Below are 20774 nucleotides of genomic sequence, written 5' to 3'. Positions count from 1 at the left end.
ACCAGGCATCCATGATGTAATGAGCGGTGAATGGAACGAAAGCCTGGGTCACTCTGAATGTCCAGGCATCACAGGTCAGAGCTACTCTGGTTTCTTTGGCCAGGGCTTCCGCGACTTTTGCCTTTGTTTTATTGTAAAGCTCAGGTACTGCTTTCTCTGTGAAAAGCCGACGCGATGGTATGACATACTTTGGCTCAATGGTATTGATCATGAATCTAAAGCCTGCATTCTCGACTACGCTTGTAGGGACACAGGTCCTTCGTCATAAAACAGGCGATGGATTTAGTTATTTTTTTGGCCCATTCAGAATTAGCTGGGAGTTTGTTGACAAATTAGGGTAGTGTAAGTTGGCTGGCTGGTGGAGGTGGCTGTTGTTCCGCTGTCGCTCCTTTTAACTCTGGGTGGGTGCGATGTGACTTTCGTTTTGCAAACCTTGCATACTGAATGACTCATGTCGAGCTGCTGTGTCCCAGGGAGATAGTTAAACCCAAAATGAGTCCAAACTCCTGCCTTCATTGAAGATGGGACTGGCTCAATTTGTTGCAAACAGGACTTGGCATGGGCCTCAGCCGGGCCTGCGACCGAGGAGCAGGAACTAGACTTGGCATGGGCCTCGACCGGGCTGCCACTGGCAGGTACTGGGGTTGGGACTGAGGCCTGGGCTGGGAGCCAGGCTGTGGCTGAGGCCTGGGCTGGGAGCCAGGCTGTGGCTGAGGCCTGGGCTGGGAGCCAGGCTGTGGCTGAGGCCTGGGCTGGGAGCCAGGCTGTGGCTGAGGCCTGGGCTGGGAGCCAGGCTGTGGCTGAGGCCTGGGCTGGGAGCCAGGCTGTGGCTGAGGCCTGGGCTGGGAGCCAGGCTGTGGCTGAGGCCTGGGCTGGGAGCCAGGCTGTGGCTGAGGCCTGGGCTGGGAGCCAGGCTGTGGCTGAGGCCTGGGCTGGGAGCCAGGCTGTGGCTGAGGCCTGGGCTGGGAGCCAGGCTGTGGCTGAGGCCTGGGCTGGGAGCCAGGCTGTGGCTGAGGCCTGGGCTGGGAGCCAGGCTGTGGCTGAGGCCTGGGCTGGGAGCCAGGCTGTGGCTGAGGCCTGGGCTGGGAGCCAGGCTGTGGCTGAGGCCTGGGCTGGGAGCCAGGCTGTGGCTGAGGCCTGAGGGGAAAGACTATGGAAGGGGAGGTGGACTCAAACGCAGTTACACAGGAGGCAAGATCAGGGGAACAAAAGGCGAGCTTTTATTTAAAAGCTGTTTACAAAAACCAAAAGCAGACAAATGGGGACAAAAAACAAAGTAGCAAAGCAAAATTACAAAGTTCAAATCAAACATGCAAAGAAATGCAAAAGAAAATCCAAAACCTACCAAACAGGAAACAGGAGCATGGACAACCAAAGACAGAATACAAACAATGACCGGACAGGGAGTGAAGGGAACATAGAGACTAAATACACAGACACTGATGATCAGACGAGGAACAGGTGAGGAGAGAGGAGGCCAGGTGTATTAACGAAGGGGAGGAGCACAGAGGGGCAGACCAGGAGGGAACAAGGCTGACAGACAGAGGGAGACAGAGGGCAGACCACAGGAAAAACTTATAGGACAAGAGACACAAGAGGGCATGGAAATTCAACAAGGAAAATACACAGGGGAACTTAAAGGACACATGAGGGCATGGAAAAACAAAACATGAGACACAGGACATGATTCCAAGATATAAATCAAATACAAGAAACCAAAAACCAGATACAAGAACAAACACAAACAGGAATCATGACACCTTTCGTGGTACCAGTGGGAGCTGTCTGAGTCTGATAATTGTGTGTGAGTCCAAGTTTGTCTGTTTTTGAAGACTATAAGTTTGAAAATGGAAAACACTCATGGGATGTTGAGTTAGTAATGAGCTGACCAGACCCCTCTAACCGACTTCATTTGTCTGCTTCAGGCTCTAGACTGCAGTAGCTACATACTTTTGTCATGCCCCCCCATGAGTACAGAAATTTTTTCACGACCCCTGAATTGAAATATTGTTGAGAATCTGATAATATTTATTTATTTATCCATATAAACCACTGTATGAGTTGCAGCATTCTGCATACAATCACCTGATAGTTTTTAGGCATAAAACACAAACAGGTCTTTCCTCATTTCCGGCCGTGTTCACAGTAAACCCAAGGGCTATGTAAGCATTGTCATATTTCCTGCTCCATAGTTCCTGACCGAAGGATTTGCAGAAGAGCTTGTGTTTGTTTCTTTTTTTGAGGTATGTGTGCTTGTGCCAACACAGAATGTTTTATTTTGAAAAGTAACCGGATGTTATATTTTTATTTCGGCATTATTTGACTTCCTGTCTGCTCGGTGCAAAATTCAGCTGAATTGCTGCAACGTGCTCCAGTATCCACCAGATATGTTCGGCTCCAGACTGCCAGAGTTGGGACGGAGCAGATACGCAGCACAGCAGACCTGTTGCAAGATAATACATAGGTTTCACTTTCACTTTAAAAGTCTATCAGCTCCACTGGCGTGGCAGGCATAACGCAGCAGACACGTATCCAGTGGAAATTGGCCTTCGCGTCCCGCCCTGCCTCTCAAGCCCCCCCAACACCTCACTACATCCCCCAGGGGGTTGCTCCCCACAGTTTGAGAATCACTGACCTAAAAAGTCAGCAGTGCTGGCTCTGTGACTCAAACCCCCCGAAGCTCATCTGCAGATGCTGGCCAAGACAGGCACTTTAATCAGACAAGGGATTATTCGAGGTGTGTGTGTTGGTATGAGTGGGTGTCTATGTGTGAAATGCTCAATCAGTTGCAAGAGGCTGACTAGGTTGAAGTGGGTTCAGGAGACTAGTGGATCTTCCAAGTGTGTATGTGCAGCAGTGTCAGTGGGAGCCAAGGACTGCAGATGTCTCCCATTCAGCCTCAGTTTCACACCCCCTTCCCTGTTCTGAGAGGGGGGTGGAGTCAGAAAAGGACAGAAGAGTGCAGCCTCAGACTGTGAAGGAACAATGACTTCTGTTGTCAGGCCGCAGTGCCATTCAAGCACAGTCTCCATCACTATCTGTGGCTAAAAGTAGTCTCCACAGGGCTGAAACACACAGAAAACCTGTAATCCTGTAGACATTGAACGGATGGAGTCTGCTTAGATAACTCATTTGCACTCTGTTGGCTATGTTCTTCTGAAAAACCACTTACTGTCTCCTGGGTGAGTGTGTTTTCTTTCTGATGTGTTTGCAGGAAGAGTGTTTTGTCAAGAGATCCCTCTGGCTAATTTGAAGTCAGCCCAGCATCCCCCTGTGGATGTTTTTGCTGTTTGACGTATATAATGAGGTACCTTAGTCAAGTGCATTTGTCTTTCTTTTCCTCATGTACTGGTTTCCACAGTTCCTCAGGCTTCCTAGCTATAAGAGACAGGGCAATGAGTTGCCCTAAATGACAGTGTCTGAATGTATGCGTTACCAGGAGAAATTTAAGATATCAGGCTGTTTCTCATCTGAAAATAAGAGCTGCTTTATGTGTGATGTGACTGTTTGCACACACAGACCCAGACACAAAGGCTTGATGCAACCATGCTTCTACCTTTAAAATTTTGCTGCCTGATTCTAAGCATGTGATAGACATTTCCTATCTGTACAGATCTTTATATTGTTTACATTGTTTGTTTGTTTTGATGTGGGCTGCAGAAAATATGTATGTTTGTAATTCTAGTTCTATTTCATTTTTCAAACAAAACCCAGCAGAAGTCTGCCGTTTTTTGTTTTATATCTCACCAATGGCAAAAAAGATGTTGATCACTCTCCATTAAATGTGTATGTGTGCTCAGATTGCATGCGGGACACTGGTACATGGCCGCACTTGTGCGATCCAGCCCTCAGGCTTATGAGAGTTTCCTGAGGAGTGTGTTGTGTTTGTTTTTCTGAGAGAGATAGTTCATATGGGGGAATGCAGATGCACTTAACTATAAATGTGCCTTTTATTAAAGATGGTTATCATAAAGTGAAGCAGATATTCCTGCAATCCTGTTCTTTTCCTTTACTCCCTCTGCCTATTGCCTACCTTGTCAGTCTGGTTTGCTGGTCAAACATTGTCACTGTGTTGGTCTGGAGGACCTTTTGGATCATTACACATGATCACAATGGAACACTTGGAAAAGAACGGAAAAATAACAGATTTATTTTATACTTGCATTGGCGGATTTTTTTTAAGTTATATGTAACTATTTACATTCAAATGCAGGCAATAACTCAGGCATGAAGATCTGCACTGCCTGCTCAACATTCAGCAGTCTCCTCATTGTTTTGACTCACAACACAAAAAAACGACTCCACTACACACTAAACACACTACACCAAACACTACATTACAGACTAACTATACACTCCAAACGAATGTCTAAACTCTCAAAACTATCTATCACTGTCTCTCACACCATCACTGCTGCTGTCACTCTTCCGCCTCCGTCCCTCCCACAACTTCCCCTGCTCCTCAGCAATGATTGGTTGGTGTGGTGCCTTTTTCCACTGATAGGAAGGTGTTTTCTTGCTTGCAAACACTTGCTGCTTGCGGACACTTTCGTGACAAAAGCCTGTTTTTACCGTTTCTTCCTGCACCAGACACAAAGCAAACGTGACGGCAATGTTTGCGAAAAAGCGTGACGGACATTATTTATCGTAAGTCCGGGTTTGCACATGCCGGTGTGTCCATCAAGTCAGTAGGTTGTCCGTGAGGGTGGGCTAGCAACTAGCTACATATGAACATCCACAGATTCCGATTCCAGTTTGTTTTCCTCGCATATTCGGATCTCCTCAGACCCAAACAGACTTGGTCCGGACTCATTTAGTCTCATTAATCCACAATCCGCAGTGATCGGCTCTGGTGCACACATGGCTATGGTGTGCAAGTGATCTGGCTCTGGTGTTTATTAACGGTATCATTGTAGTCCAAACAAATCCAAAGTTGCACACCCTTAAACCATGCAGCGGCTATGTTGAAAATCAATCCGTTCCTGATCTGATTGATTTTCAACATGATTTTCAACATGATATTTTAGGCACGGACAGACAGACACACACACACACACACACACACAGATTCCTTGCTTTTATAGAGAGTTAAGCAAAGTAAAAGAGACTTCAAGAAGTATTTCAACACTGTAAAGCTGGCCCTGGGCTGTCTATGCAGTAGAAAGATCACATATTTTTAAATTGGTGCTACATGGGCAGAAAAAACGGAATAAAACGTGTCTTTCACTCAAAAGGTTGAAAACCTTCAACAACCAACCAATAAACCAATAAAGACTCCCATGGTGACCGTTTTGAAACAGGACACAGCACAATGGCCTGCTGCTAACATATAATATGGTAGCACCTTACACTAAACAGTACACTTGCATATATTTGAAAAGCATTTGAGGAGAGAAATGGACAATGAACAGGATCATGGTTTATTTTTGATCAGCACTGCCTTTTTGTACAGCTTAAGTAGATTTTTTTCAGTTCCAGTTCACAATCCTTCTCTTGTAAAGCTAAACAGAAACTAAAGCATGCTTTTGAAACACATGTGAAGATGAGAAACAGACAGTGTAGCAACAGGATCTTGATTTATAATTTTTCAGCACTGCCTGGTTTTGACAGTTAGCAAGATAGCCCTCACTTGATCCGAGAGAGCAGGACAAAGCGGCATCTCTCACTCTTGAACTGACTCTTTGTGTCCATGGATGCGGGCATACAAAATGTCAAACAGTAATCTTTAGTGGATACAACAGTTCGAAAATCCTGGAAAGGTATGAACTTAAACATGTTTGTTTGTTACAGACCTCTCAGATCAGACCTCAGATCATTATGAATTGAAAAGTTTTTTTTGTTCAGTGAAAATGCTAATTTTATACAATAAATTATCATTTGCACTTGTCATAAACCATATTGCAATCTTAATGTCTGTCAAAAATATCTGAAATCTCATTTTTCCTATAGCCCTACATTTTGTCCATCTTGCAATGTATACATAATTTCTTAGTTTAGTATCTTTTCATCTCAGGAATCTTTTTTTAATGTTTTTTTTGTTTGTTTGTTTTTTTATTGCCGCAGTAAATATTTTCAGGAGGCACCTGTCACTTCCTGTTCCTGCCATATCACCCAAATAAAGTGAACGCATGTCCATAGACCAATAAACAGATACCAGATTTTAGGAATGCAAAGTCAGAAAAGAGGTTCACTTAGCTATTCCCAAAGCTTTCTGCTGTATCCCATCAATGTGTATAGTGAGTGAAACAGGATCAGCTTTGGTCACGTAATGACACGTGCATGTATTCTCAGTTCAAAGGTGGTCTCTGGTGTCAGATGGGAATGATTTCTCTCAGACTGATGCCTTCAACCCAGCTGATGCTGTGATTAGTTTTAGTCTGAATTTCAGAGACAGCTGTTGTTTTTCAATGCTCCTTATATCTTGTCTGCAGTGTCCTTGACGTTGACATTAATGGTGTTCTCCACAGTTGGTCCAAGTGATCTTTGTTTATTAGCAGATCTTCCACCATAATTTAAAAAACTCAAAAGTCTTCAATAGGATTCATACCAAGTAGTTGTCAAATCGTGTCATCAACAGTCTATTCCATATCCGTTAATGCAGTGATCATGCAGGTGGACAAGGTTTGCAAAAGAGTCACTCAATTTTTGATGTGCACAACTGAGTGATCCAACACAAACGCTTTCAGGCGGAACTTTTCTAAAGTGTGCACAGTTTTCCCTGTTCACCACGTCTCACCTTTATCGATGATGGCAGGCTTTTAGCTTTATCTTCGAGCGTGACCGTTGGAACAGCTACAGACACATTGTTTTCAGCTGTGGTCTAGCAACACGTACCACCTAGTTTCTTTGAGGCAACTGTTACCACTAAAGTGAGCTTTACTGTTAAATACAAAGGTTTTTGATATTGATGTCATTGCTGTTTTCATGATCCATCATTCTACCATAATGTCCAACATTACTGCTACTGCTGCTGCTGCTGCTGCTGTTGTGAGAAAGAAAACAGTGTGAGCGTTTGGTCTCAGGGTTGCATTGAACTGTCTGGTACAAAAGCACTGCTTGTCTGTGTCTCTGTCTGTCTGTCTGCCTGCCTGCCTGTCTGCCTGTGTGTGTGCATAATGTTGCACTTATGCACTGTACAACATGTTAAATGCAAAATACACCAGAAAAATTGCTCATCACTCTTGAACTGGTTGTCTCAGTGAATATATTTGGAGTTGTTTCAGATGGCTACAATGTTTTTTATATATTTATGTATCTAAAAGAGCCTGCCTCTGCAGCACATAGCCTCTGCTGGTCAAAACTGTGTTTCAGGGCCAATTTGTCTACAAACATACAGTCTCTTCAATACACCCACGCTCGTCTCTGACTAGGCCCATACACGGCATAGTCAGTGCTGTTTATTAGTCAGCCTGGAGTTTAATAAACAGAGCTCTTGTGTCTGTCGTCCTTCAATCCGAGTGATGAGAAAACAGTTTCTTTTTGTTAACAGATGTCATGGAAAAAATAATAAAAAGTGGTATTGACGCTTTCAAGACACACTAAACCAAATATAGAGAGACAGCTGAGGACAAGAGGAATAAATATGGCTTACTGCTTTGTTTTTAACCAACTTTCACTTTAAGATATTGAATTTTCATCCAGATCACATCTTGAGGCACCCAGCATTTCACATGTGTTTCTTATCCTCAGTATTACTTTTAATAATCAAGAGAAGAATGAATAACCTTTCAGATTAGGTTCTTTTAGGGGGAAACAGAATATACTGTGAGAAAGAATTGATAATTTATCTATAAATGTGCTAATGCAGTCTTGCTCTGATGTTTGCAGTGTCGTTCAGGGGTCTCTATTCTGAATTTTTTTGTTAATGCCTATTATTATTGACTTTTTAGTCTCATACAGTAACAAAATATGTTAATAAATGTTGCATCTCGTGGTTAAATTACGTAAACTGATGTTCTTGGTTTAGGTTGTTCCTGGTTTAAATAAACAATTTCCAGTTGTAGATTTTATCTGGCTTAGGTGCTAATATCTCAGTTTGTGCATCTGAACTTGAACTTGTGTTAATTTCTCAATGTCAAGTGCTAAAAAAAAATTACTTTGGGAATCCATCTAATTCAGTAGGCATTGTATTGTACTAGTGTTGAACTAGAAATCTGAAAAACACTGCCTCAAATACTTCAAAAGTGCAACTATTATTTCTCTCATCTGACAAACTTGATTGGTCAGCTGTTATAGAAGAGCAATTGATCATGTTGAACTTACTGTGTAAGCTTTTTTCCGGCTGCTCTGCTCACAGTTTCACGTGTTGACTGATTGATTGACTCATTTCTCTCTTTTGCTCCAGCTCTATGATAAGATCAACACCAAGTCATCTCCACAGATCAGAAACCCCCCCAGTGATGCAGTGCAGAGAGCCAAAGAGGTGAATAAACACAAAAACACATTGTCTCTTTTCCACAATCACACACTGACATTGCATACATACAACAAATATGCATCTGTGTTAACATAAGCATATACACAATGCATGCCATGTTTGTCATGTTTCTCTTCATGTGATGTGTGACTCAGTAGTTGTGGCCTCTCTCTTGACCGCCTTCATCTCACACTTCAGTCAGTGCTGTATTAACCCTTCTAGCCTCTTACCCACTAAAGTCCTTACTGGTGGCTGCTGTGGATCCTTCTGCTCACCTGCTCTGTTCAGTTAGGGGTTCTCAGTGTTCTCAGTTCTTTATTGGCTTTTACATTTATGGAATCCAGACTTGATATTGACGTCTGTCCTGAGAAATCAATATCAAGTGGACAGTTTCAAGCTTGTCAGTTCACACCTGGCATTAACCTGCGTCTCGTTACCATTTGCCATCAAATTTCATTGTCCCTCTATATGCAATTTAATACTTACAGCAGTGGGCCAAACAAAAACAGTGTCTTTTGAACAAAGTTAGAAATATCTTGTAAACAAAATGAAATATCATGTATGGCACTGCAGAATTCATAAGACAGCCCATAGTTAAGAATGTGTCGCAGAATGTATTTCACAGTCTTTGGACTTTATTCACTGGTGACAAAGGAGAAGCCAATATTGGTTAATGTTTCCTGTATACTGTAAATTCAAAATGTTTACCATCAATAAAATGTAGTCTTGTCTCATAAATGAAATTTGAAAGTGGAAATCAGTTGAAACGGTGTTAAATGTAGACAGGTAAGAGGCACTTCAGACACAGAAGCAGACAGGCTGGTACAATGACGCTGTCACAAACCAACAGCATCTTACTGTGTTGCATTTAACGCCTTGTGTCACAGAGGATGTCAGTAGGCGGTCTTTTATTGTGACCCAGGACACATGTGCGCATTTGTAAAAGAATGTGGTCACATGTAGCCCAGACCACCTCTGAATGTGGTCTGACGGATCTGAAATGCAGGATGGATGTTAATACCAAATATGAAGCGGGTCTATCACTGTTCACTTTGATGTCTTTGGCGTGCAGCGATACCACCTCGAGGAAGCCCACACAAACGTGTGACAAGGGTGTCCTGACCTTCTTGTTTTGAGGCATTTGGCTAACTGAGCCACTGTGCTGCTCAGTTTGGTTTACAGCTAAACTGAAATTATGTTGACTGATGAAAAGAGAGGGTTTGTGTTATTCATTTATTTTTGTTCAGTTACTGAGTTCACTGTAAGCTTCCTCTAAGCTTCCTCAAGGGTTATTTTTTCATAATCTCACTCACTGTGACACAAGGCCTATTGTTAGAGCTACAGAAACCAAAGCCCACTTAATAACATCTGTTTAGTTAAAGATATCTTGTTTCTGTGTTTGGTCTCCTCATTAGATGCTGCTGGATGAAGCGAACACACATACCCCAACAGTGTATTTGTGTGCTAACAGCATTTTCTGTTACAGAGAGCTACATTTTGGTCTCGATGGTCTGACCCTGGCTATGTTGAGTTCTTATACACGCTGTTGCTTTGGGTTGGTTTGTTTACCTCTCACTGTAGTTGGTGCTTCACGAGCAGTGGTGTGTATTGTGTGTGTGTCTTTGTGCCCTGTGCATACAGGCGGTTACACACAATGTTTTTGTGTTTTATGTTGTGTTCTTGGTTGAGGGAGCAATTAAAAAGTCTGAGCAGTGATGGAGTGGGTGAGGGCTGGCATCTTAAATCCTAGCACTTTTAGGGGAGGGAAAACCTTTTAGGGGAGCCAAGCTCTGTTTTATGTGGCTTTGGAGTATGTCAAAGAGACTTGGCTAATTAACCCAGCTCTGGTAGACTGTGTCCAAGAGGTTCATGTCTGCTTATAGAGTTTGGTTAACATTTTCCTACTTAAATCAGTCTTGATGGATCAAGAGTAGAGCCACAACAGAAGCAACTGCATGGCTGTGAGGTACAACATATTTTTTAAATCTTGTATTAGTTTTTTGACATCTCTTCAGAGAGCGACCTCAGCATCAGAAACACACTACACACTTATAAGCAAACCAGGGCCTTACTGTAATCATGTTAGACTAGAAAGCTTGTCCTGGTCAGTCTTAACTTCTAAAAGTGAAAAACACAGGAAAAACAAAAGGTTGTCAGCCTTTTATATGTGGGGAAGTAATCTAATCATACCTGCTCCAGGACTGAACGAGCTACAGCTTAGTCTTCAACTTCCTGGAGTTTCCAGCAGCAAATATGTTGTTTTAATTTCTAAGATTGTTTCGGCAATACCTTAATAGCTGTTTTTGCTATATGTTGCTTTACCATCAAGAACTCATTTTTCCAATTATTCCAACACCCCACTCAAGTCAACATTGCTAACATTGCCACAAGTCGGAGCAACAAATCGATCAAGTAGTTCAAGAAACATTAGTCTTCATTATCTTCTATATATTTTTTGATAAGGCAACCTTTGTCATCCTGAGATAATGACATAGATTAACCTGTTATTATGAGATAACAAAAGGTGGTTCCCTCTTATTACTTAAAGTCTGGTGTTTTTTACATCAGCAGTTTCATGCCAGCATGCATAGATGGTGTCCTGACAAGTGCCAATTGTTGATCAATGTATCAGACTGAACTTAAATCTGACTAAATAATGTACATCCTTTATTAGCTTGTACCATTCAACACCCACCAGTGTGGGTAGTTTCTTCTACCAGTGCCAGTGAGAGGTTTTAGTCTACTGGGAAGTAACACATCTGTTTCGAGTTGATCACTGTATGTAAGCTGTTGTTTCATTCTCTCCTGACTCTACACAGGATCTATGATTAAAGCATTTTTAGCTACTTCCTACACTGTTGTTATATCCTTACATACATGGTAGAACAAACACTCTAGCCAGCTATTTCTCATAAGTGTCTTACTTTAAAAAGTCGGTTTGGAGACAAGCACAACATGATAATACTTAAGTTACACCTTCACCCTACAGTAGCCATAATGTAAATATACATTGTATACATACAGTGTGTTTATGTCATGGTCCACTCTTATAAAGTTGTTGGCTCGTGATCATTTATCACGTTATCTCGGGAAAACATTTGTTGTTACGTGATATTGGCACTTGTATCTCCAAACACAGTTAGTTGTTTGTTTAGTTGCTATTACAAGAAAAACTATGTTTGAATATTTCATATATATATATATATATATATATATATACACATATATATCACCACATTATCAATGTGAAGCCATTGATGATTTTTGTTGTCAGGTGTAAGTGGTTTTAATCCTAGAATCAAAACAAAAAGCAAATCTCAAAAGTGTTACCATTGCCCGACAGCTGTTCAGGGTGTTCGCTTTTCTTATTTTAAGACGAAGGAAAATTTAAGAATGGGTAATTCGGAGATACTGGAGCAATACTAGGCTTGGACTGCTTCAGTGCAGTCACCTCAGATTAACCTCCTTCATTTCACCTCCGTTGTGCCTTAAGACCTATCTCCTCCTCTTCTTTACCTCTGCCTGTACTCGTTCATTCTGGCTGACACTGAAATGTTTTTTAACCAATCAAACTGCAGCTTCCAGTGGACTCTTTTGGGTTTCTGACTCAGCAGGGCAGTGTTAAGGTGCTTCAAACTACAACAACGTTTATTTCTAACTGCACTAATACACTTTCTACCTCAAAACTTTATCAATATGCTCTGTGAGTAGTGAACAAATTTTGGGGGGGAGTGAAAATACCTACTTTGGCTGCAGATGCTAATCTAACAAATTGCCCTAATCCACAGCCCATTCAGACAGGCTGGCTTTGATTAAGAGCAGGGGCAGCATTACACTTTCCCCTTAACTCTGCCATCACTTAATCTTCACGTGTGAGCTCTCTCAAAAAGGACAGTCAGCAGTTTGTATAACCATTCTCCTGTGTCTTCCTTCACTTAAGAGTTCCTCCCAAGATGAAGCAAGTGGCGCTTTGAAACATCTGGAATATGTAAGCCTCAGTACCTCAATACACCAGTGCCATGTTTACAGTGCTAATGAGTAGAGCAAAGTTGGAGGTGGTTTGGACTAAGGGTGATTTAAAGTCAAGTCAATATATAAATGCATATTCATAATAGCTATTGTTCTACAGCAGTGGTCAAACATTTACATACACATGTAATAAGAGTATGTAGAACATGGCAGTCTTCAGTTGCAATGATTTCTACAGCCCTCATTTTTCTGTGATGGAATGAGAGGAACATAAACAACAGAGTTTAAAATGAACAGTATTTTTTTATAATTTACATTAGAAACTAAACAATAAACAGTTAGATACTTTGTCTATGTCAGTGGCATCAGTGCTGTAGATGTGGATCAGTGGGATATGCTGTGGTGTAGATGTTGGTGGAGCAAAACAATAGTTTTGACAAAACAAGAAAAGTTGCAGGCAACATGAGAAAAGAAAGAGAGCCCCAGCCCAGTCAGAGGCCAGACTTAAACCAAATATTAAAATTACTGTGTTTAAATAGTTGACCCACCAGATATGGTCATTCTTTCAGAATATCTATAATTATGAATGAATGTTTTTTGTGACAAAGTAGTATGTGTTCCACTCATTTCATCACAAAAAATGAGGAACTGGAAATTTATGTAAACGTTTGACCACTACTTAAGACAGTGAACTGTCATTCAAGCTGCTCTGTTTTGTGCTCAAGATCCCTTGGCAAAAGGATCATCCCATGCCAACTTGCGCAGAATTCAGAACATTTGCCCATTTATACCTTGCAAAATCAAAAAGCTGCACTCCAAACACTCCCTTAGTCATGATTTTGAAGTTCAGCCCTCAGAGCAAAATTAAATCATTTTTGTGATTGTACTCTCAACCGACAAGTGATTATTTTTTTCACTGAAATTAGTAATTACCATCTAACCCTACAAAATGTATTCATTACACAGTTATAAATATATACAGTAATCAAATGAATCACAGTAAATCATTTTCATCATCATCATTTTACCTGAATGAAGAATCATTCATTTTCAGAAATTCATGTCCCCACTACTTTTCACTTTGTTTCAACCACATTCTGATTCTGTGTAGCATTAATATATCTCCATTATATCTGATCAACTTATTTAGTCCTGCATAAAAATGGGAGTGCCACAGCTTCCAACCTGAAAACACACCTTTTAAGATATGGTGACCATAGATTTTCTCAAGAAGGATTACTTGCAGATATAATAAAACCCGTCATCATCATCATCGTCGTAATTATCATCATCCTAATGCTTTAAAATAGCATTTTTTTATATTTTCATGACTGATATATTAACATGAATCGTTTACTGTAGGTAGTGTTTGTAGTGACATTTTTCATGAAATGAAATGGTAGAGGTTAGGTTAGTTAGTATGGAATGACCCAAAGACACCCGAGAAGGCTAAAACACGACATAAAGAAAGTACGTAATGTTAAAAAAATGAAAATTGGCCAGTGGGATGAGAGACAAAAGCCAAAAGTATTTACTCACCTGTCTTGACTCGCATATGAATTTAAGTGACATCCCATTCTTAATCCATAGGGTTTAATATGATGTTGGTCCACCCTTTGCAGCCATAACAGCCTCAACTCTTCTAGGAAGACCTTCCACAAGTTTAGGAGTGTGTTTTGGGGAATTTTTGACCATTCTTCCAGAATCGCATTTGTGAGGTTACACACTGTTGTTGGACAGGAAGTCTCCACTCTGATTCATCCCAAAGGTGTCCTGTCGGGTTGAGATCAGGACTCTGTGCAGGCCAGTCAAGTTCATCCACACCAAACTATTGGGTCTTGCATTACACAAGGCCCAGTTAAGGAGTGTTTAAGCAACAATAAAAGGGAGATTTTGGTTGAATTTAGCTATCAATGATAATCAGTGATTATTAGTTATGATCCAGTTTGCATTAGATCACCTTTGGGCACTACCCTTGAAGAAGGGAAGAGATTTTACTAAATCAGTCTCATAAAAATGTACTCAACTGTTTATAAATCTGGTTAATAATTAACTTAATAACTACAACCAAATTTACCACAACAGCTAGTAATGGTTGAAGGACTGTGGAGTTCTTAACAGTGTAGAGGTTGGCAACATTCACTCTTGTGCAATATTAAATAGACTGCAAGAAGTTTCAAAAATCTTTATTCAACACAAAGATGAAAGCGTGCGTGCGTGTGTGTGTGTGTGCATGTGTGTGTGTGTGCGCCTGGCAGGACAAAGAAACAATGGCGGTCACTGATATCACATGTGGGTGTGATATGCTCTATGCTCAAGGATGGTGATGTGTGTGTGTGTGACGTGATGCCATGGCTATAGAAGATGGTTAGTTGTCTGCAGAGACCCTGTGTCTGTGTGAAGCATAATTCAACTAACATCAAATTAGCCATTGAGGAAAGCAAGCTACCAACAACTTCACTTAAGGCCACAATGACACCAATAGTGAACCAACACATACATTGAACGTCCCACACTTAGCTGTGCTATGCTATGCTGTCTAAGCCCAGCTCAACATTACCAGTCTTTGAAAAAAAAGCTGCTGGTGGTTGCAGGAGAAGGTTGGGGATCCAGTGTTGAACGCTGTTCTTACTGCGCAAGGCTTGATGAAAGTCTGCAGAGGAGGAAAGTGGTCCCTCCTTTCCCGTGCAAGGATAGCAGCTCGGTGCTAACCTGCTTGGTGTTCCTCAGATCCAATTGGCAGGACCTTATGTCGCTGCAGTGAAGAGAAGTTCTTTGGGCCTGCTGCCAATGCAGCTTGCAGTTCTCCACAGTTTTTTGGGCCCAGAAGAAGAGCTCTTGAGGGCAGGCAGCCCTGTTGGGGGGGATGCAGAGGAACCCTTGGAGATCCAAAGTTGAAGGAGTAGAGGGCGTTGAGTGAGAGAGAGAGCACAATGTTGGCACTGGGGTTTTGGCTACCTGATTGATCAGTGGGGGGGTCTGTCACCGTGATCAATAGTAGCTCAATCCTGAATTTTGCAACTAGATGTGAAGAATGGGGAATTCTGGGACACTGAGTTCAGTTCAGAGTCCATTTTGAAATCCACAATGAATGACTTCATCTGTGGGTCCCAACAAAACTCTCTCATCCATGTCTTTATGGACCTTGCTTTTTGCACTGGTACTGTTCATGTTGGAACAGGAAGGGGCCATCCCCAAGCTGTTCCCACAAAGTTGGGGGCATGGAATTGTCCAACATCTCTTGGTATGCCAAAGCATTCAGAGTTCCTTTCACTGGAACTAAGGGGCCAAACCCAGCTCCCGAAAAACAACCACACACCATAATCCCCCCTCCAGCAAACTTTACACTTGGCACAATGCAGTCAGACAAGTAACTCTCTCCTGGCAACCGGACCCAGACTCATCCATCAGATTGCCAGATGGAGAAGCCATGATTCGTCACTCCAGAGAGCGCATCTCCACTGCTCTAGAGTCCAGTGGCGGCATGCTTTACACCACTGCATCCAACACTTCGCATTGCACTTGCTGATGTATGGCTTGGATGCAGCTGCTCGGCCATATAAACCCATTCCATGAAGCTCTCTACGCACTGTTCTTGAGTTAATCTGAAGACCACATGAAGTTTGGAGGTCTGTAGCTACTGACTCTGCAGAAAGTTGGTGACCTCTGCACACTATGTGCCTCAGCATCCGCTGACCCCGCTCCGTCATTTTACATGGCCTACCATTTCATGGCTGAGTTGCTGCCATTCCCAAACGATTATTTGTTATAATACTACTGACAGGTGACTGTGAACTATTTAGGAGCGAGGAAATTTCATGACTGGACTTGTTGCACAGGTGGCATCCTATAACAGTACCGCTGGAATTCCCTGAGCTCCTGGGAGAGACCCATTCTTTCACAAATGTTTGTAGAAACAGTCTGCATGCCTAGGTGCTTGCTTTTATACACCTGTGGCCATAGAAGTGATTGGAACACCTGATTTCAATTATTTGGATGGGTGAGTGAATACTTTCGGCAATATAGTGTGTATATATATATATATATATATATATATATAGTGTGTATATATATATATATATATATACACACATTTGCGATGAAGAATTAATGAATAATTTGGTGGCCTGCTCCCGCTGGTATTAAGTAATGTACGCTGAAGTCAGAAAAAGTGTGTGTACTGCTGCATGATTCCCCAAACAAAGACTGAGTTGATGGTCCGCTTCTCGAGCTGGCTGAATAAAATGTCCACACAAGGCATAATCCAATGAAATAGTTTCAGGAAGAAGCTGAAAGTATCATAGCCCAGTAGCCGCACAAACCCTAAAGTTTCCCGCAGAGTGGTAGGCTAAAACTCCCCTGATGGTTTCAAAACACTGGATGATGTCACATTCGTGCTCAAACACAGTGTTCACGGCACAGAGATGGAAGTTCCATCTTACTGTGCTTGCCCTTGGGAGTCTGTGTGCCACCACTCTATCAATCACACTGGTTCTCTTGGGTGATCTTGAAAAAAATCCAGAGAATCCAGCCAGACCAGAGAAGAACTGATTAACTAATGGGATATGTTGCATGATTAAAGCTAAAAAGTAAGAGGGCTGAAAGAGCTTTAAAAGGTGAACAGTTTTGAAAAAAAATGTCATGGTTATTGCGAAAATATTTATATATTGAGTGACAGGAGACATTGGTGAAATCTGTGATGTCATTTTTTATTTCTGGAGAGTGAAAAATGACGGCGGCAGAGCGAGAGACAAAACAAGTACTGTCTGCTCTCCTCCAAAAACGTAGGCTCAAACTTAACATTGCGCCTTATGGGGGAGCTGCTGGAGTGCTTGTCGCTCTAGGACCTATACAGCCAAAAGTGTAAGTCCAACATCTGAAATAGCTCACACAATACACACCCATTACAAAATCAGAAGACGGCCTAAAAATCCTTAAAACTAAAACTGTGATGATTTGAAAACCGTAAAAGGTTTTTAAAAACTGAATACATGCCCAACAGTTCAAGGTCTTCTGACTCTATGAAAGGTGGAATGATATCTATAGCTCATAGCATGAAGCACAAGAAGAGGTTGAATGTGGATGAGTTTTGAAGAGGATTTTAAGATTTTCCCATTTACTTTTCATTCAAACTAATTAGACTGCGACCAGATTGCCACCTATTTGCCAATTTGCACCAAATTTTACACAAAGCCTCATTAGTCCATGGAACACAATTATGAACATTTACGTGATAATCAGACAGTATTTTGTTAAGATGTACACGATCGTCTGCTTTCAACACAATATGCAGGAATTTTTTGTTATTAATTTTGGGCGTTTTATGGACTATCAAAATTCTTCTGCTAACTTTTTGTCAGGAGGGTTCATAGATGCTTCACGCAAAGTTTAGTGCAAATTGGTCAAATTGCCTAGGAGGAGTTCGAAAAAGTAGGTTTTGCATTTGTTGCGATTTTGCAAATGGAAAGTTAGCTCGAAAGTGCTAAACACAACCATGACTAATACAGAGTCTGAATACTAATTACACCATTTAATAGCAAATTGGACTTGGACATGCCCTAAACACCTCAATGCTAAAGACCATCCTAAAATATCCTATTCTTTCCTTTCGGTATTCAGTACAAGCTGGTTGTAGTATATGCTTTGGATATGCCAATGAGTGCTCCTGAGCGTAACAAGTAGACTGAATTTGATGATTAGAGTTTAGAGGTGGTGAACACCTACATGTACGCACACTCATATAGAGCACACTTGTCTGACTGACAGGCCAACTTAAAGAAGAGAGTATATCATAACTTTACAATGCAGGTTTGCAGGTTTCAGTAGTGCTCATACACCCCCTAAAAGGCCTCATCTCTACAATGCCACATTCACCAGTCAGGTGCAACATAACTGGAGCTGACATCAAACAAAGTCACGTCAAAAGGGCAGGAGGAGGGGCAAAGCCTTGACCGGGTTCCTTGACTTGCTGAGTGGCATCCAAAGTTGGTCTCACATTGGCTGTAGAGATGTTGGAGGCGGTGTCAGGGGAACTTTTAAGGGAACTGTAAGGTTGTTGGGTCCCTCTTCACGCGCTGTCTGAGCCACAGCAAGTAAAGTAGGGTGCAAATGTATGAATGTTTATTTATGTGTGATTTGGTTGTAAAGAGGAAGAGCTAATGTGGCTTAAGAAGAAACTTTTATGATACTTTTTATCTTCACCTTCAGGTACTGGAAGAAATCTCCTGCTACCCAGAGAACCACGAAGCTAAAGAACTCAGACGGATATTAACCCAGCCACATTTCATGGTGAGTCAAAAAAACAGTTCATCAGACTATGAAGTGAGACAGGAAGGGAGGTGTAGATGGAGGTCAGTAAGGCGTGTCTGATGCGATGTGCTGTGTCGGGTCAGAGGCCTGGCTCCCTCATAGTGCTAGAAAAGCATGAACTGACATGGTGGGGGGGGGGGATTGCAGCGCCATTGTGTGCTACATTCCAACAAGTTCAAGTTAGAGCAAAGTGAACGCAATACCACACAAAATATGATTCTGTTTTGTTTCTGAGTGTTTTAGTGAATTTGAATGTTTTTAAGTAAGAAAAAAAATTAAATTGTTAAACATTTAGTGAAAGATGATTATTTGTCTCTTTGTGAGAGTGAGTTGACAAGATGATAATAATAAAAAACTCCAATGTCTGCTCAAGCCCAGAGGCAATTAGCTGAGCTTAGCATAAAGACTGGAATTGTGGAAAGATCTAGTCAGGCTCTGTCCAGAGGTAACAAAATTATCAAACCTATCAGCACGGCTTAAGCTCACTGAGACATGTACTTTGTTTGCTTATTTGAACAGAAAACACAGTGTAAAAATGATGAAGTTGTGGTTTAACGTCTTTGATAGAGGCAGCAAGTGTTGTCGTCACAATGAGGTTACTAGGCAACTGCTCAAGTCAAACTAACTGGTGGCTGGCTGAAGCTTAATCTTTAACTGTGTGTGCGCATGCGTGTGTGAGTGAGTGTTTGCATGGCACTGGAAGACTGACAGATTTTCCCTTTGTGAAGAGTTTGATTGCTGTCTTCTGAAGACGGGACTGGTTTGTTAAAGTGCCACTCAAGGGCTTCTATGGCTGTCAGAAAATTAGAGTGGAACACAGGGTGTGAGGCACCAGGCGTACAGAACATCCTGATTAAGCTGAGACAGTCAGAGGGGCTACAGACCAGAGACACCTGTGGAAAAGGGGGAATATCTTACAGAAACAAGCAGTGATGTAAAATCCTTGAGCTCTTTAGTGGTCTGACATGAAAATAAGTCTAACAGGACTGGTCCTTGATCTCTTTGTGGCTTGACTGGAAGATAATACTGTCCGTGTACATTGGTGTTATCCTCAAGTAAGGCAATATTTTCGGGGTTCAGGAGAACTCAATTTTGAGTCGAATGTAAAACATTAGCCCCATACACACTGCCATTTGCATGCAGGGATCCTGAGTCAATTCTCCACACCCTCCTCTGTGTGACAGTTTCAGATGTGGAGAGGGAGGAAATTTCACTCCGGCGCTGATTGGCCTCTGGAGGTAGTATCAGGGCCGCATTATTGGTGAACCGCCCCAGTGTGAATGGATAAGCCAGAGGCACGGAGCGGGGGCGTGTCGGTCGGACGGTCAGTTAACTACACAGGTCCTTGACTCAACTAAATGCAGAGAAATGTCCCACAAACGTTATCAGGACCAAACAAAAGTAGCGTAGTAAGCGTAACTGTCAATGGCAACTTACGTGAGGGAAACAAATACCACAGCTGTACTTGGAGAACGATCCATCCTTACACCTGTCCTACCGACACTTCCTCACATTTCTTCCCGAAAAACAGCGTCTGTAACTGGCAAAACACTTGAATTTACCGAGTGTTTGTGATGAAAATAAATCACCGCGACTGTCAGCCCTCCCGACCAAGACTTCAGTGAACTTTCACCAAAGAAACGGCCTCTGTTCCCGCGATGATGGTAATTATACAATTATGTATTTAGTGCGAAAAATGTAACTTCATCACTTTCCAGGATGTTTGGTGGGTCAGGATCTCAATCACTACACATTATAACTGCATCCATATGATTGTAAACTGTCTGCGAGTTTAGATTGATGGGGGGGACACCTGGGAAACACCAACATCATCAACATGACATGTACCGTCACGCCTCTTTAGGAGCCCCAGCGCCAGCTTTCTGTGTGAATTACACGGCGGTACGGCAGAGTTGCTTCACACTGTGTGAATCACCATCGGCAGAGAATTGACGAATCACCGCTCTGAAGACAATGCGGAGACACTGTGTAAAAAGGGCTATTATTGCAGTTACATTACGCGTGTTAGAGGGCAAGACGAGTTTGTACATTTTGCGAGTTTGTGTCAAAATTCTAAATG

The 20774-nt window shown here is 42.0% G+C and overlaps 1 protein-coding gene across 17 annotated transcripts in view; it reads left to right on the top strand.

The window, feature by feature from the left end:
- Positions 1 to 20774, top strand: part of caska (calcium/calmodulin-dependent serine protein kinase a) — a 181271-nt gene that overhangs the window by 128587 nt on the left and 31910 nt on the right. For 9 of the 17 annotated variants that reach the window (XM_037110242.1, XM_037110252.1, XM_037110247.1 and 6 more), the window contains 3 exons: positions 8345 to 8422; positions 12357 to 12404; positions 18593 to 18673. In XM_037110242.1, coding sequence (XP_036966137.1) covers positions 8345 to 8422; positions 12357 to 12404; positions 18593 to 18673 — 207 coding nt within the window. The remainder of the gene's footprint in view (positions 1 to 8344; positions 8423 to 12356; positions 12405 to 18592; positions 18674 to 20774) is intronic. The other 8 variants (XM_037110259.1, XM_037110246.1, XM_037110253.1 and 5 more) reach the window with 1 other exon arrangement.

The sequence above is a fragment of the Acanthopagrus latus genome, chromosome 9 (assembly GCF_904848185.1).
Source record: "Acanthopagrus latus isolate v.2019 chromosome 9, fAcaLat1.1, whole genome shotgun sequence".
In the NCBI taxonomy this organism is placed as follows: Eukaryota; Metazoa; Chordata; class Actinopteri; order Spariformes; family Sparidae; genus Acanthopagrus; species Acanthopagrus latus.
Note: the sequence above shows the minus strand (reverse complement) of the source record. Positions and strands in the feature narration are given on the sequence as shown.